A 15,878-nucleotide genomic window follows, 5' to 3' on the forward strand; every position below is an offset into this window, starting at 1 on the left:
TTTATATGAATTGGAATGTTTCAGACACATGTTTAAAATGGTTAATCACTGTATTATGGTATGGTCATAGTTCACTCGCTATTCCACATTTTTATGGACTTTATTATAAATATTTCAATAGAAAAGTAATAAATATGACTTTAAGTAATGGATTCTTAACGATATATGGAATGTACAATTGGGTTGCAGACCCTAAGATTCTATCAAATTTCCCATATTTTACCATGAGTTTATCTAAGTCAAAATTCATTAAATTAGGGAAGATCAGGCCTCTGAGGAGTTTAGAGAATGCAACATTAACTTTAAATTCATTAAAACCCTAGATTTGGCCTTTTAAGTCAATACCTGGTCATTTAATAATAATTGCTAGTAAAATTTGCATCTCAAGATGAAACTTTGGATATGATACAGGTCAAATTAAACACATATTTTTTCACATGTTAGTGTGAATATGATCTCTCAATGTTCACCATTGTAGGATCTTCATTATATATTTTACTCCTATTGTCACATGGATTCCATATATCTCTATTTTTACTAGCCTTGACACACAACGGATTACTATTAGGATTGATAAACGGGAAAAAAATTATAATATGATAATCCTTGGTAGTTATCTAAATTTGAAATGGGAAAATGGGAATTGACCTTCAATCAATAGGAATTGATCTCGTGGTCTTTGTATTGCGTTGACAAAAATTACAATAATGCTCGAAAGAGGGTTTTCGTTCCATACAATTATAAACTCCAAATGATACTTAATTTTTTCTAATTTTGTTTCATGTTTTGCTGTTGACATATATTTATAGTAATGCCACAACCTCACATAAAAAAGTTAATCTATATTTAAAACTTTATAGAAGTGGCTTTTGGAATATTCTCTAGAAGCTACCAAAAACTCAATATAATCATTCAACTAAAGTTGAAGTTATTTAATTTATTTTTAGTTGCGATACTTTTGGTATATCACATATATTTGTTTACTAATTTAACATATCTGATCGTGTAAAATTAAAAAAAACTCCTGAAAATTTAATGTGATAGCAATCTTTTAAATATTTTGATCAAGTTTTCTCCAAAACAGTATAAGTTTAATAAACTGATTTCATGTTTTCCATCAAGCTCATTTCATAAAAAGGTTCATAGACAGAGGCGTTGAATTTTAATCTGACAAGTGTAGCTCATCAAAGAATCACAAGACACATTCAAGCACTAAGTTTACAATTTCAATATAATCACACTAACTTCCTAGTATACTATTTTGTATACTATCTACCTACATGGTACCCAGTCAAAAAATTCAGATGGCAAGCCAATACTCTGTTCAAGTTCAAATTGTAAATGGGTTACAGAGAATTGACATTCGGACCTATGACACCAAGAAGTCACACCCTTACTAGATATGCTTATTGTACACGAATGTCAATACCATCTTACTTTTCACCCTAGAATTACCTTCCTAATTACAGATTACGACACCAAGATGATCAAAACTTAATGTGAAACATCCATGAATATGCTATCACATAAACCATGTCCTTGACTGAGAAAATGACTTGATAATGGTATTGTTTTTAATTAACGCAGGCATATACCATCTTCAAATGGCGCTTAAGAGGAAGGGTCAAGGGTCTTATAGAAAATGGGCTTACCCTATAAGGCCAGGCTGGCCGGACCAAGCTGTCGTAATCGCCCACTGTTAGCGAACCGCCGCCCCCCCCCCCCCAGTCGGAGCCGCACCCTTTGTGGGTATTCGCGATCGAAGTCGACGGACCGAAGGACAAGGAAAGAACCAGAACAAATCGCCGGATTTCCAGAGAGGAGCCCAACCCTCAATTCCTCTCCTCCTGGGTATCGCTCTCCCCCCTTCAATCGGTCGCCAGATTTTGTGATCAGATCCGGTTAACCCCCTTCTCTTCTGTCCTTTGATCTGATCTCCGAAGAGGGTTCAAGCGGGAGTGCGACATGGGTGACTTTAATTTGGCTCTGGTGATCGTAGCCGTGGTGGTTTGCGTTCTCGTCTTCCTGTTCAATGTTTACCTGCTCGTCAACTATCAGCATCCGGACGACGCAAACCAGGCTTATTTCCCCAAGGCAGTGGTTGTCTTCGGGCTATCCGTTGCCGCCATCTCCATACTTATGCTCCCCGCCGACGTTGCCAACAGGCAGGCCTGTCGCCGCGCAATATATAATGGGGCGTGCGATCTTACTCTTCCAATGAAGGATCTCTGGCTTGCTGTCTACATTATAGATGCCATTCTTGTCTTCTTCATCATCCCCTTTGCGATGTTTTATTACGAGGGCGACCAGGACAAGTTAGTTTCTTTTTCCTGCGACATTCCGACCCGTCAATGCCCATTCTGCCTGTTTTGAGAACGCGGTCATCATCCATTCTTTCTGTTTTCAGGAGCGTGGGGAAGAGGTTGACGAGTGCTTTGATCTGGGTTTTCCTCTCGGCACTGATCTGCGGCCTCGTACTGGGAATCCTTTATGGTTTGTTCCTTATTCTTCTCTTTTCTACGCTTTTCCTTGTCGAGACAATGTTTCGTGGGGATGTGGCTCCCAAAAAGCTTTTCTCCGATTGGCTGGAAATTTCTTTCTAATCGTTCTTCTTATGTCCGTTTATCTCGGTTGGCGGGGAGCGCGATTCACTGAATATGGTAGCCTCTAGGAAACGTGCATTTGATCAGTGACCCAATTACGGTGTTAGAGGGACTTCGTGAAACATTCATAAGCCTTCTGTTGATTCCACAAAAAAGAGGGCAAGAGGAAATTTTCGAGTCGTGAAGAAAAGATAAATAGTCATATGCATTTGTTGATTTAAAATTTTTTTGTGCGGCGTCTTTACTTGATTTTTCTCGGGCATTCATTCATTTTTTTAGATTTCATTTTATTCCCCCTGAGTTTTCCGTCGGAGGACTATTTCTCGTTGTTTCTAGTTGATGGGTTGAAAGCCTCTAGTATTCAATGCTATTCCTAATGCAGTAAGTCATTCTTGTTCTCCATGTACGGGTGACTTCAAAAGGATGAGTGGTTTCCAGTATTGTTTTGATCCCTTAAACTTGCAATATCCCATTCCCTTGTTATGTTGGAAAATTTGTATTCATGATTCAGATGCGAGTCCATTTAAATGACAAAAAATAATCCTGTGAAATCGATCTTTAAGTCTCGCTGACTTATGCTTTTGTGTGGCCATTCTAACACTGAATCAGAAAGGTGAATGAATATGCCACTTGCCCTTTATTACTTGAGATCATATTTTCTTTTATAATTTCTGAAAGCTGTGATTGGTTCATTTTGGTCTTATCAGGGTTAGTGGGAAAACTGGATTTCACTGTGAGGCGCCTCCCTTCATCAGTCATAGAATTTCCAACGGATTGGAATAGATTTACCAGCGCTAATCCTTGTGTTTCTACAGATAAATTGGTGTGTCTTAACTTTACATCTCTGTCAATGATTTGTTCTTTTTCTGAGTTCTGGCCCTTTAAGAAATCGTGCTGAACCTGTTGCTTTTGTTGTGGCCCAATCGCATAGGACGCTTATTAGCTGCTACTGTATCATCATTTGGTGTTCAGTTAGGATTTTAGGTTGAGTGTTATTTTTGGTCATGGAATGTTATTCTGTGCTGCATTCAATTATTTTTAATTCATTCTTTCATATTTTGTATTGTACTCATGTCCTTATGAGACCTTGTGTTCTGGAAGATCTTCTCAATCCTCTGGTACTTATCAGTGGCTATTAGTGAGCCCACTTTATTAGAGTTTCAATTCTTTCAACGATTGAAGGTTTTCTTTTTGGCGACTACCCTTCTTGGACAGAGTCCTGGTACCCTTCTTGGATGCCAATCCATGAGCTACTTCTGTCGCTCTTCATTCTCTTGGAGAGGGAGGAGTTGGTTTCTCGTCCTCCAAAATATTCCAGGAAAGCTGAAGCATGATGGAGTAACTCTACTTTAGTGGTGCCAATATGCAAAGCTAATCCTTCGTGTTGGAGAGTATTATGTTGGAGATATCTTAAGTTCTGTGATCGTATCCACCATATCTGTCATCAAATTTCTAGTCTTATTGCACTGTAACATGACTGCTGCTTATGCTCATATTTTATAAGGTCTATATAAACCTGAATCTGCTTCTTCTCTGCACGTCTAATACAGATATCGCCTTCTTTTTTGTAACTTGTTTTTTCAATAAATCAAAGTCTTCTTTTCTTTTCTATGTCAAACTTTTGCTCAGTTTGCTTGACCGGGAAGATCATCGTCGACAGTTTAGAAAGCAATCTGACTGAGAATGCAATTGATCTTTCAATTGTGAAATAAAGCATGAAATGATGCGGATGCAGTCATCCTTGCCTGGCTCATTGGCCCTTTGGCGGCGAAGGTTTATGAAAATTCTTCTGAGCTTCACGAAATCCAAAGATCTTTGGGGTCAGCTATATAAAATTCGTTTCAAGTACAGCATAAATTGTACAATATAGTCAACAAATCTAGTATGAGGTGGATGATCTGTTTCCTCCTGGATACTAACTTTTTAAGTGACGAAAGGAAGATCACGTGGAATCAGTGATCAATCTTCTCCTGTATACTATTTATATCTCTAAAAAAGTGAGTATGCAAACTTAAAATGCCCATTTTTGGGCTGAAGCCGTCAACTTGGGCATATCTTTTTAGATTCTCTTGGGCCACAAAGAACTTGGGATACAAGAAAACTAATGGGTACCGTACCTTTTTCTTATTGTCGCATCAAAGAGCAATGAAGAATCAGATAACACCTGTCAATATCCCCTATCCTGGTAGAGATTATATCGCTGGGCATACTTTGATCTTTTGGCTTGGAAATTGCATACTTAGATCTGGCTATGCATATATCACAACAGAAATATGCATTAAACTTGGAGTCAAACTGACAGTGCGCGAGTAAATCCAGGTGTGAAATTGTGTTGCTGTAAGATCTAGCTCTGTAACAAGAGTGCTATATTAATGTCAGGTGGGGACATTAGTTTCCTTTATTATACCCAGCCATACATCACTTTTCATGTGGGGATGATTTACTTTTCAAAAAAAAAAGATTTACTTATGCATATGCCTTGGAAACCTCATTCTCAAGTTCCATGGAGGGTACTAGACCATTTGAAGGCTACTACTGGTCAAGGTGTACTGTTTAAAGGAAGCAAAAATCAGCATGTTTATCGAGGCCAAGTGCAGATGCCGCTGGGTTCAGGCCAGTGGGACTGGGACTTTGTTCAATTTGGAGTAAGGGCCTCCTAGATGACCTAAAAATCTGATCTCAAGGCCCAATAATTCTGTGCTAGGAGTCTGAAACGATTCTGCACCATTTCTTAACCCTGAGTTGTAACATCTACTTTTATGACCATTGTAACATTATTGAATTCAGATCTTAAGATCTGAACCTGTTATGTACTTTATATGGGAGATTAGCCTTAAGCAATACAAGTGAATGATTTTCACGTTTCTATGTGGCTCGAAATCCCTTTCCTCCTGCCCTGGATCTTCCCCCGTTTTCTGATCCTCTAGAATTAGAATGGCATTTTGGAGGCATAAGAGCTTCTTTCACTCTGTTGCGATAACAAGTAGGGCAATGGTATTTAGCTCATAACCAAGTGCAACTATTATGGGACAATACGTGTTTTGAGGGATAGACTTCTTATCATGGCGAAGATCCACCTGGGTATCTGATAATATCCCCATGGGGACTTATAACACAAGTCAGAAACTCTAGTGATCAGATCAGAACGTGCGATCAAATAACTCTATAGAACAATCTTAAAACATTAATGTTTGCAAGTTCTGAGACAATTGCTTGAGTTTCTGGCTTCTGGGATAAGTCTCTTGGGGATTTTAATGAGATAACCAGCTTGATCTTCTCAATGCTAAGAAGTCTATCCCTCAAAAAATGTATTGTCCAATCATAGTGGACTGGGTAATTAGCAAAAAACCGTTGCCCTATGTTGTCACAGAATTGTGAAAGAAGCTCTTATGCCTCTGATGCATGGTTCCGATTCTGGATGATCGCAGAGTGGGAAGATCTAGGGCAGGAGGAAAGGTATTTCGAATTCAGATTAGAGAGGTTTTAGGATTGGCTGTTTCTCAGGTAGCAATGGGCTGGTGCTTTTGGGAGATCCCTCACTCCAGAGGGAGCCGGGTGATAAGGCCTATCACTCCATCATCTTTTCTTCTCTGATCAATCACCGATCTCTACACAAACCCTAATTTTTTTCTTGCGGATTCACCCTAATGGCACTATTCGAGTAAAACTTTTCTTGGAAAGTGGCACTAGCAAGACCCGTTCCTCAGATGTTCGCAGAGGCGAAGAATGGGGGGGCAAGTTGGTTTAAAGAAACAGTGTATCTCCTCAACATTGTCCAAACTGCATGTCCTTGTGGCCTTATGTGACAGTGTCTCAAAGTATACTCGTACTTGACTTATTTCCCCCATCACTAAAGGACTCAATCAGATCATACCCCAATTGTATGGGTTCACTCCCATGGCCACTATCAGATCATATCCAATTGTATGGGTTGGAAATGAAGCAAGCAGAAGGCCCATATATTTCAAGCTAGACAAGTCGTGGCTGCAGGAGGCTGGCTTCAAGGACGAGGTAGCGAGAAAGTGGTCAGTGCTAACCCAATTCAGATTCAAAACAAAAACACTAGCCTCAAGAATTCACGGGCTGAGACACCACCTAGTGGATGTCTGCAAGTGCATCCATGAGAACAAAAGGCAATCCAGAAAAGAGGCCTTGCATAGGATCAAAGATTTGTATGCCCTGGAGGATACTCGGTTTTTGGAAGAAGATGAAGCACATGAGCGAAGAAAATGGAGGGACGTGGTCGCAGAAGAAAAAAAGAAGCTAGAGGTGGACTGGAGACAAAAGTCTAGACAACTGTGGCTAAGGCAGGGGATGCCAACACAAGATTCTTCCATCTGGCAGGTATCGGGAGACGAAGGATCAACAACATTCAAAAATTGAAGGTGGGAGGCCAGAAACATGTCGGACCACAATTGGTGGGTTGTGCTGCTGCAGAACACTTCCGCTCTTTTTACAAAAAAAGATGACAAAACTGGCAGGTGTGGTGCGGTAAGGGTGCATGGATGTTTGATCCGCCCTATCTGAGAGGAAGAGGTTAAGGAGCCAATTAAAGGACTCAATGGCGAAGGGGTGCCAGACCCGAATGGTCTGCCAGTATTCTTTTATAAAGAGTTTTGGAAATTGGTGAGGCTGAACATGATGGCCACGCTTTGAAGAATTTCGCCAAGGGACTGGCAGTATGGAGAGAATCCACCGGGCATACCTGTCTCTCATACCAAAGCTACAAGGCGCCGATAGAATCGAGGATTTCAGACCATTCTCGCTATCCAACTCCATCTATCTAATTATTGCTAAGGTCTTGGCAATCAGGCTGAGAGTAGTGATTGGGGAGCTTGTCGGACCCTCCCATTCAGCATTTATACTGGGCTGCTTACTGGTGGATAGTACAGACGCGGCGGGAGAGATCTTAGCTTCATGGATAAGGCTCAGGACCAAGGGGTTCATGTGGAAAGTTGAATTCGCCAAGGCCTATGACACACTAGATTAGAGCTTCCTGTGGGCATCAATGAAGAGACTGGGCTTCCTGAAGGATTGGATTGCAGGGTTGAAGAGATGCATAACATCGTGCTGATTCTCAGTGTTGGTGAATGGGAGGCCAGAAGGTGGCCGTATACAACCGCAAAGGGAGATAAGGCAAGGTTGACCGTTTGCGCCCCTACTTTTTGTCCTAGCGGCAGATGCACTCGCCACGTGTACCAACCTAGCAGGCTCCCACGGTCTCTTGAGGGGATATCAGACAGCAAGCCATCCTGAGGGTATTCCGCTGTGACACCACTTTTTTATGGAAGGCTTGGTGGAGGAGGTGAAAAACTTATCCATCTTACTCGTCTTATTTGCAGAATTCTCTGGCCAACAAAACAATTAGTCTAATTTAGCATTTGTGGGTAGCTGCCTTTCTTAAGAGGAGGTGACACAATGTGCAGAGGCACTTGGTACACCACTCCGAAGCCTACCTATGAGATACTTGGGCCTGCCATTGACCACAGGGAGGATAACTTAGGTAGATTGGCAGCCAGTGGTAAAGAAGGTCGAGAGATGACTAGAAAGATGGCAAGCCAAGGTACTGTGCAGAGGAATTCTATTAGTGCTAGTGAGGTCGGTACTGGCATCAATTCCCATCTTCCACCTCTTAGTGTTCAAGATGTCGATAGGAATCAATCAGAGACTTGAAGGCCTGACGCGTCATTTCTTGTGGAAAGGCGTCAGGCTCTACCAGGGTAGAGGGCTGGCACTGGTGGCATGGGATATCGTCTGCAGACCTACCAAACAATGAGGCTTGGGCATTCAACACCAGCAAAGCATGAACACAACATTACTAACGAAGTGGGTGACACAGCTCATGCACCCTCGGGAGGACCTAGTCATCCAAATTCTGCGAGACAGCTATGGTCAGGGTTCAAACTGGGATGAGAAAGTGATTCCAGGCAGAGGAATGTCGCCCTTCTGGCAGGGCCTTAGACAGATTTTCCCCCAAGTTAGAAACTTCTTCTGTACCCGACTTGGCGATGGCTCCCTATTTCATTTTTGAGAAGACCGGTGGTCTTTGGATGACCCTTTGGGGGAGACATTTCCTATGCTCTATGCGCTGGCCAGATGCCCCAATGACATAGTGGCGGAATGTTGGGTCAACATATGGAATCCATGGGTAGACGATGCTCTGTCAGACCAGTGGGTGGCGGACTTCTTAGGCATGCAACAAGCTTTGATTCAGTGCCGGCCAAGACATGGCGAACAAGATGGATGGGTTTGGACAGGCGCTCCCTTTTCGGTTCACAAGGCCTACATGAGGATATGCCAGGGAATTGAGGATCAACCAACTATCCAGGCATGTTTGGCCATTTGGCGCCTCAGGGTTCCATTAGAGGTTAAGATCTTTGGATGACTCTTACTGCACAAGAGACCGGTGATACCCATCTTCCGTTTGAGGATGTATCTTGATACCTCCGCCGCATGCACTTTATGCGAAGATGGTGACGAAGATTGCAACCACTTATTCTTTGCGTGCCCTTTAGCCCGTTCGATCTGGGCCACCCAAGCACAACTAGCGGCAAATGTGACGTCAGAGGGGGTCTTTTGGGAGTTCTTAAGACAAGGGGGCCCTAGGAGGGGGGAGGAGGGGGGTCGAGTGATGACAGTGCTCTGGGCAATATGACTACACCGCAATGGGGCAATATTTAAGGGGGGTAAGGTGTCCAAAGATGGGCTCGCCCATGAGGTTGAGGGCCTGATGGCATCATGGTTTGCAAGAGGGGTAATCAGATAAGGGAGGGCTTGGCCAGGTAGTGAGGAGAGTTTTAGCTATCTTCACATGCAACTCTGATTGATTACCGCTTTGTCGGGTGACGGCCTTAAAAAAATTTTCAAAAAAAAATTCCCCCATCACTAAGTGGGGCCATTCTGAAACCATGTTTAAATAGGTTTTTTTTTCAATTTACGAAGGCTTTTGTTTTTTCACGACTATACTTCTTGGAGTGGACACCTGCAGTCCGAGGGCCAGAGGAATTCTCTCTATATTAGACTAAAATAATAGCGGAGTATTTTAATGTGGTCAGTTGAGATAATTTTAGACCAGGTTCCCCAATATCCATATTAGATATGTGCTGATCACTGTAGGCTATTATCTGATGGATGAATGTAAATTCGCTTAAGTACGTGATACGTGTTTTGAGAGAATGTTAACATTCATTTCTTGAATTATTTTCTATAATTAATTAATTTTTTCTTCAGAGACTATTGTGTGATGCATACGCGGCTCCAGCTTCATCAGAAACAACGTGGACAATGAGGTCCACCTTTCCAGAATACGTTGTTGCTTTGGCTACAATCGTTGGATCAGTGCTCTTCACAGTATGTTTTTTACTTTTATTTATTTTTTCTATTTTCATGCTGTATAGAATGAACTATATCGCTTGCTGGTTCTGGCGAGGATGATGGTTTATCGAAAAATTTGTGGAAATTTTTTTCCCTTGTTTTTTCTCAAAATTTAATGGTGTGATCACTATTTGATTGGAAACTTCCATAGATTTTTGGTGGTGTTGGCATCTTTTGCCTTCCTCTTGGGCTTATATTCTCATTTGTCCGACGCCCAAAAGCTGTCATCACTCGCTCACAGTATATAAAGGTATCCTTATGGCACTGGAAATGAGTTTTCTTTTGGCTCTTCGTATCCTTGAAGCAATGTATTCTTAATCGATTTTTTTCTGTGATCCTCTATAAAAAATTGAATAGGAAGCTACTGAATTGGGTAAGAGAGCCAAGGAATTGAAGAAGACAGCAGAGACGCTTCGCCAAGAAGAGCGAAGTGGCACCAAGGGAAAAAATTGGCGAAAAAATGTTAAAGCTGTTGAGAAGGTGGAGTTCTTTCCGCAGTTGAATTTTTGTTGATTTGCTACAATCATATTTTATCTTGAGTTTTCTGCAAATCTTCAATTAAGTCTGGTTCTATTAACATTCTACCTTTAATGTGGATACATAAAAATCAAGGAGGTTTATCATGTGTAAAAACATAAAAATTACTTGAAATGATTTTTGTCTTAAACGATAGCACCCCAGATCACATGACATGAAACTAGGTCTGGTGTACAGTTTTACCCTGCGAAAATAATGGTTTATTAAGTGCAATCGGGTAACTTGGATAGATTTATTTAGATAACTTCACAAGGATCTTAGGAGATTAAGTAATATGTTGGTTAAAAGAATCTATAGAGGGCTTCAGGTTTACCTTCCAAACATCTCTCCTAACGCAGGATGGGTGATGGGTTGAGATTGCCCAACGACTATCACTGAACTAGGTATCTGCTATAGTCATCTCTGTGTCGAAAAAAGGAAAACGATACCTATCGGATAACGGTCGATCACAGATATCTGCTTTGTCGTGTTTCTGTCTCCTACAGTAATGGGCCTGGAGCTCGGTCTCATGGAGCTCTAGGGTTCCTATGGATTATGGGAGGATGTTAGTCAGCATCTTCTTCGAGCGGCAGTTGACCTAGCCGCCACTAAGAACAATAAGACGAAAAACAAACTTTCTTACTTCATACATTGGGCCTCTTAAGTATGTGGCCCCTTTTATGACATAATCAGATAGGAATAAGTAAAATAAAACAAGGGATAAAGAGAATGGAACTTCTGCTGACAGCCCCCCCTCAAGCTGGTGCATAGATGCTCCGCAGGCCCAGCTTGGCGAACATTCTTTGGAAGTTGCCGCTTGGAAGTCCTTTGGTCAGGATGTCCACCAGTTGCTCTGAGGATTGGATGACTTGTATGTCACGCTGTGATAGTAATAATAAACTGCTCTATCTGTTTCCTTCCTCTGCTTGTTTTTTCTGTTTAGAGTCAATCAACGTTGTAGGTGTATAATTGGAAAAAATGAATCGATAATTTTGGATTGATATAAAAATTACCCATCTGTTTCGAGAGGTACAGTTTTATATATATTGGTGATCGTGCAGGAGTTGCTTTTGCTAGAGGATGATATGAAGGCTTTGGAGGAGATGTACCCTCAGGGGGAAAAGGTGATGATTTCGGAAGTCACTTGTTTACTGGCTTTGATCTATGCTCATATTTATTTTAAAAGATATTTGACTGATCTCATGTACGTAGGCCGAGACATCCTGGGCTTTAACTGTCCTCGGGTATTTGGGGAAGCTGGTTCTTGGGGTTATCGGGTGAGCACACTCTTCCCAACCGTGCCTCTAATGAAATGTAGAAAGTAGAAGTTAATATTACTTAATTTGGATGATATATATATTTTAGAAATTAAAAGTACGCTTTTTGAGTGGTGTATGCACGCCCATCCAGAGCTTTCAGAGATTTTGGAAGGATTGAACCAGGTGTCATTTGATCTTCTTCTTTTGCTAAATAACAAAGAGGAACTCCAATAATTTTCTTGTACGACGATATATCGTGTTTCAAAATTGTTACTAGTTGACCGTTGGGTAATAAGTTTAGTTTGTGACTATATTTCGGGACCCCACTACGCACATTTTTAGACGCGAATTCTCTGAACATAGGATTCAGTAGTTGCCCCTAAACTTCTTCAATTCATATAGCAGTCTCTTGGGATGCAAGCTGATACGTTCTTCTCTAAGACGTATCGGCGTCGTACCAATAAGAGAGCCCAATAAGTGGGCCATGTGCGGGATCTCACAAGTGGGAAGCCAGCCCATGGAGATCCAATAAATAACTGAAGCAGAGAAGGGGGGTGGCAGACCTTTATCAAGATTCTGTTATTCAGAGGGCAGCTTCGGCTGAGGGCTGCGAGCGGGAGTATCCTGCGACCAGAAAGGGGGAGAGGATCCAGGTCCTCTCTCAATCTTCATCTTTCTTTCTCTACTTCTTATTCTTCTTCATTTCTACTTTCTTCTCATTTCTCCATAACCCGAGGTTTGCTCGCTACGGATCTATCTTCTGGTTTGGGAGTACCAGACTACTGAAGGATATTCTTCTTGGATTTGATCGAATCATTGAGTTACGATACCTCAGTGTACCACAAGCCATGATATTTATTGGTCAATTAAGCCGTTGTCATGTCTTTGGTTTACTTCATTATTGGTGTAATCCCGAGAAGCGTACTTGCTGTTTTGCAGGTTGATTGTGTCCGTGGCTTGGGTTGTGCACATAATCATCTACTTGTTGATTGATCCTCCGGTATCTGCTTTCCTTAACCAAGTGTTCATCAAGCTGGATGATGTGTGGGGTGCGTTGTTGGATTCTTAAGAAGAATAGTCGTATATTTTTATTTATCAGAACGATTCTGGGATATATTCTCTCACGGATGGGTTCTTATGAAAACTGAGCGGTGCGTCTTGTTAACAGGACTTCTGGGGACGGGTGGGTTTGCGTTCTTCTGCCTCTATCTTCTCCTTGCCGTGATCGCAGGGGCCATGATGCTCGGCCTGAAAATAGTCTTTGTGACGATTCATCCGATGAAGTAAGCGATATCCGTTCTATTTGTTTCCGACGTCGATTTTCTCTTCTTTTCCTTTTTTTCATGACGCTTCTCGGTTTGTCCGCTCTTGACGACCTCTCAGGTGGGGAGGAACTCTGATGAACTCCTTTCTCTTCAACGTGGCGCTCGTTCTCTTGTGCTCCATCAGGTTTTGGCCGACTCTCATCTCTCATCCTATATTCAGCACAATCCGATATCATTATTCAACATGCTTTCTTTTGTTACGTTGCGCAGCGTAATCCAATTTTGCTCCACGGCGTTTGGCTACTACGCACGAGCGACGGCGGCTCAAGAAATATTCGGCCACACCCTCCAGTCCCTTCGTGGAATCAAGTATCTTTACAAGTGAGACCATACACTTTGCAGTAAAAATTTGCTTATAGATTTATGTATCTAGTTGTGAAGATTTTTCGGGGGGATTTTTAATTTGAACCTTCTCTCGGCAGGTACAACGTGTTCCAGTATGGCTTCGTCATCTTTGCGGCGCTCACTCTTGTCTACTATCTGGCATTTGTGAGTCTATCTGCAACTATCTCTCTTCGACTATTTTTAACTCTTCACCTCTCTTTTTCTCTACTATCTGGCACTTGTGAGTCAATCTATCACTCTCTCTTCGACTATTTTAAACTCTTCACCTCTCTTTTTCTCTACTATCTGGCACTTGTGAGTCAATCTATCATTCTCTCTTCGACTATTTTAAACTCTTCACCTCTCTTTTTCTCTACTATCTGGCATTTGTGAGTCAATCTATCACTCTCTCTTCGACTATTTTAAACTCTTTACCTCTCTCTTTGTCTACTCTCTGGCATTTGTGAGTCAATCTATCTATCTATCTATCTATCTCTCTTCATCTATTTTAAACTCTTCACCTCTCTTTTTGTCTACTATCTGGCATTTGCGAGAGTTTATCTATCTATCTATCTCTATTCAACTATTTTAAACTCTTCACCTCTCTTTTTGTCTACTATCTGGCATTTGCGAGAGTCTATCTATCTTCTATTCAACTACTTAAAACTCTTAACCTCTCTTTCTCATTCTGATTGTGTGGGTATTGTGTTGTGATGATAGGGATGGAGAAAGAGGAAGCCGCGCGGTAGATTCCAGATTTCCACCTGAGTGACGGATCGGGATTCGGACTGTTTTGCTTTTAATCTTGGCGGATGCGAGCCTGTGTATTATTCCCCATTCCTTTTTCTTTTATCCTTCTTCAGCCCATGTATTTTTTTCTACTGGCCCGTACGCGGGGAGCTTATATATTTTATTGCCGCGTTTGCTTCCTACCTACGATCCACGTTCATCTATCCATCCCTGTCGGAATCCCTTCTTCCGCGGGCGAGATTCTGTCTTCGATCGTCGCGTATACACGGCGATCGGTTGTCGCGTCCGTGAATTCAACTGAAATTTCGAGCGTCGCCGGGAAGTTGGAAGGACGACGGATCTGTGCGATGCCTGCGGGGTTTGGCGGAGAGTGCGAGTCCGATCGCGATTCCGGATGGATCCCTGAGGGGTGCGCTGTCCTTTCTCTTTCGCCCTTGCGTTGAAAATTTCCTTTGCTGATTCGGTTCTCCCTGTTCTCTGTGAACAATCTTCATGGCGCCCAGGAATCCCCGACAGCTCACGATTTTCTTCAATGGACAAATTTGCGTCTTGAATGACGTCTCACCGGAAAAAGTGAGGCGCGCTTCTCTTTTGCCGTCCTTGGTTTGTTTGGGATTTGATTCCCCGCAGGATCGGTTGATTCTCGCGTCGTTGGTCCCGTTTCCGAACTCGACAGGTTCAAGCGTTCCTGATGATCGCAGCTGCCACCGCTGCTCGGGCGGCTTCCGCTTCTCCTGATGCCGACGCGGCGGATTCTCCGGTTGCTGCCTCCCTCGAATCGCCGAGATCTCCTTCTTTCCAAAGCTCCCCGGAGGATGTCAGGAATTTGCCGTCGCAAACCATGGATGATATCCCCACTCTGAGATGCTCCCAGCTCAATCTGCAATCGGGTAAACCCCCCAAACTGCTAATATTTTCCTCTCTGGATGCACTTGGGTCGATTTGTTTCTTCGTTTGTTTCTTCAAAAAATTGGTTCATACCCAGGACTCCCCCTCGCAAGAAGAAGCTCTCTTCTGCAGTTCTTAGAGAAGCGCCGCGGCAGGTAAAAACTTTGAATACTTGTACTACCTCTTCTAATTATGTTGCATTCCCACCGACCCACCCACTCTGATTCAAAGAGGGATGATTCCCTCTCGGTTGAATGACTTGCTGTGATTTTTTTCTATTTAGCCTCTCTTTTCTTCATGTTGTAGAGCGGTTGACCGAACACCATATCGCCGCCCCGCGAAGACCTGGGTGAAGGACGCAAAGAAGGACTCGGGAAGCCACGCGAGCACCCCATCAGCCTCTTCGTGAATGGTTCTTCTTTCTCCTGCGTGGCCCTTCTGCATGCATTCTAGTATGTGTATGAGTCCTAACTTGCAAACTCTGAAATTCTTAGTATATCATTGTTGAGTCCCTTTTCTTCTTTATTCCCGTAGCTATGAATAATTGGCTCTAAAACCATCTCAGCTGTGGATTTGTTTCAACGTCTGATTTGTTTTCAAGTAGGCTTTAAAGATTTTCCATGTCGGCCAACTCGTCGTGTTACTTTCTGCGCTGAAATCGACCAAAGAATGGATATCTCAATCGAAATCGAAAGTGTACGTAGTGGCTATATTCCAAACGATTGGAAACCTAAGAAATATGTGTACATGTATAAAATAAGGTTGAAACATGGTAAAGCCCGCGTGGGTTTCAGACTGATAGTCAAAATCGCCTGAGAGCATATAGAATGAGGTTTCTC

General features: G+C 42.3%; 2 protein-coding genes across 2 annotated transcripts; both read left to right on the forward strand.

Annotated features, from left to right (window-relative positions):
* The first annotated feature begins 1,695 nt into the window (after positions 1–1,695).
* On the forward strand, positions 1,696–14,331 carry LOC144704073 (LIMR family protein Os06g0128200-like). Its single transcript, XM_078576306.1, has 15 exons — positions 1,696–1,851; positions 1,944–2,315; positions 2,408–2,493; positions 3,311–3,426; positions 9,834–9,953; positions 10,129–10,227; positions 10,335–10,457; positions 11,555–11,617; positions 11,706–11,770; positions 12,692–12,801; positions 12,921–13,035; positions 13,136–13,201; positions 13,288–13,398; positions 13,500–13,566; positions 14,122–14,331. The coding sequence occupies exons 2-15, from the start codon at positions 1,966–1,968 to the stop codon at positions 14,167–14,169; spliced, it is 1,539 nt and encodes a 512-aa protein (XP_078432432.1). The 5' UTR covers positions 1,696–1,851; positions 1,944–1,965; the 3' UTR covers positions 14,170–14,331.
* A 167-nt stretch (positions 14,332–14,498) lies between these two features.
* LOC144704408 (protein TIFY 3-like) lies at positions 14,499–15,448 on the forward strand. The gene is made up of 5 exons (XM_078576825.1): positions 14,499–14,560; positions 14,655–14,754; positions 14,828–15,041; positions 15,137–15,194; positions 15,346–15,448. Exons 1-5 carry the CDS (start codon positions 14,499–14,501, stop codon positions 15,446–15,448), a joined length of 537 nt encoding a protein of 178 aa, XP_078432951.1.
* Positions 15,449–15,878: the final 430 nt, after the last annotated feature.

The sequence above is a fragment of the Wolffia australiana genome, chromosome 6 (assembly GCF_029677425.1).
Source record: "Wolffia australiana isolate 7733 chromosome 6, ASM2967742v1".
Lineage (NCBI taxonomy): Eukaryota > Viridiplantae > Streptophyta > Magnoliopsida > Alismatales > Araceae > Wolffia > Wolffia australiana.

Bases quoted from the DNA above. Each gene is read 5' to 3' on its own strand.
- LOC144704408 (XM_078576825.1), top strand. From the start codon at position 14,499: ATGCCTGCGGGGTTTGGCGGAGAGTGCGAGTCCGATCGCGATTCCGGA. The intron at 14,561-14,654 runs GTGCGCTGTCCT...CATGGCGCCCAG, and splicing joins TCCGGATGGATCCCTGAGGG to GAATCCCCGACAGCTCACGA. The intron at 15,042-15,136 runs GTAAACCCCCCA...GTTCATACCCAG, and splicing joins CCAGCTCAATCTGCAATCGG to GACTCCCCCTCGCAAGAAGA.
- LOC144704073 (XM_078576306.1), top strand. From the start codon at position 1,966: ATGGGTGACTTTAATTTGGCTCTGGTGATCGTAGCCGTGGTGGTTTGC. The intron at 2,316-2,407 runs GTTAGTTTCTTT...TTCTGTTTTCAG, and splicing joins TACGAGGGCGACCAGGACAA to GAGCGTGGGGAAGAGGTTGA. The intron at 10,228-10,334 runs GTATCCTTATGG...AAAATTGAATAG, and splicing joins CTCGCTCACAGTATATAAAG to GAAGCTACTGAATTGGGTAA.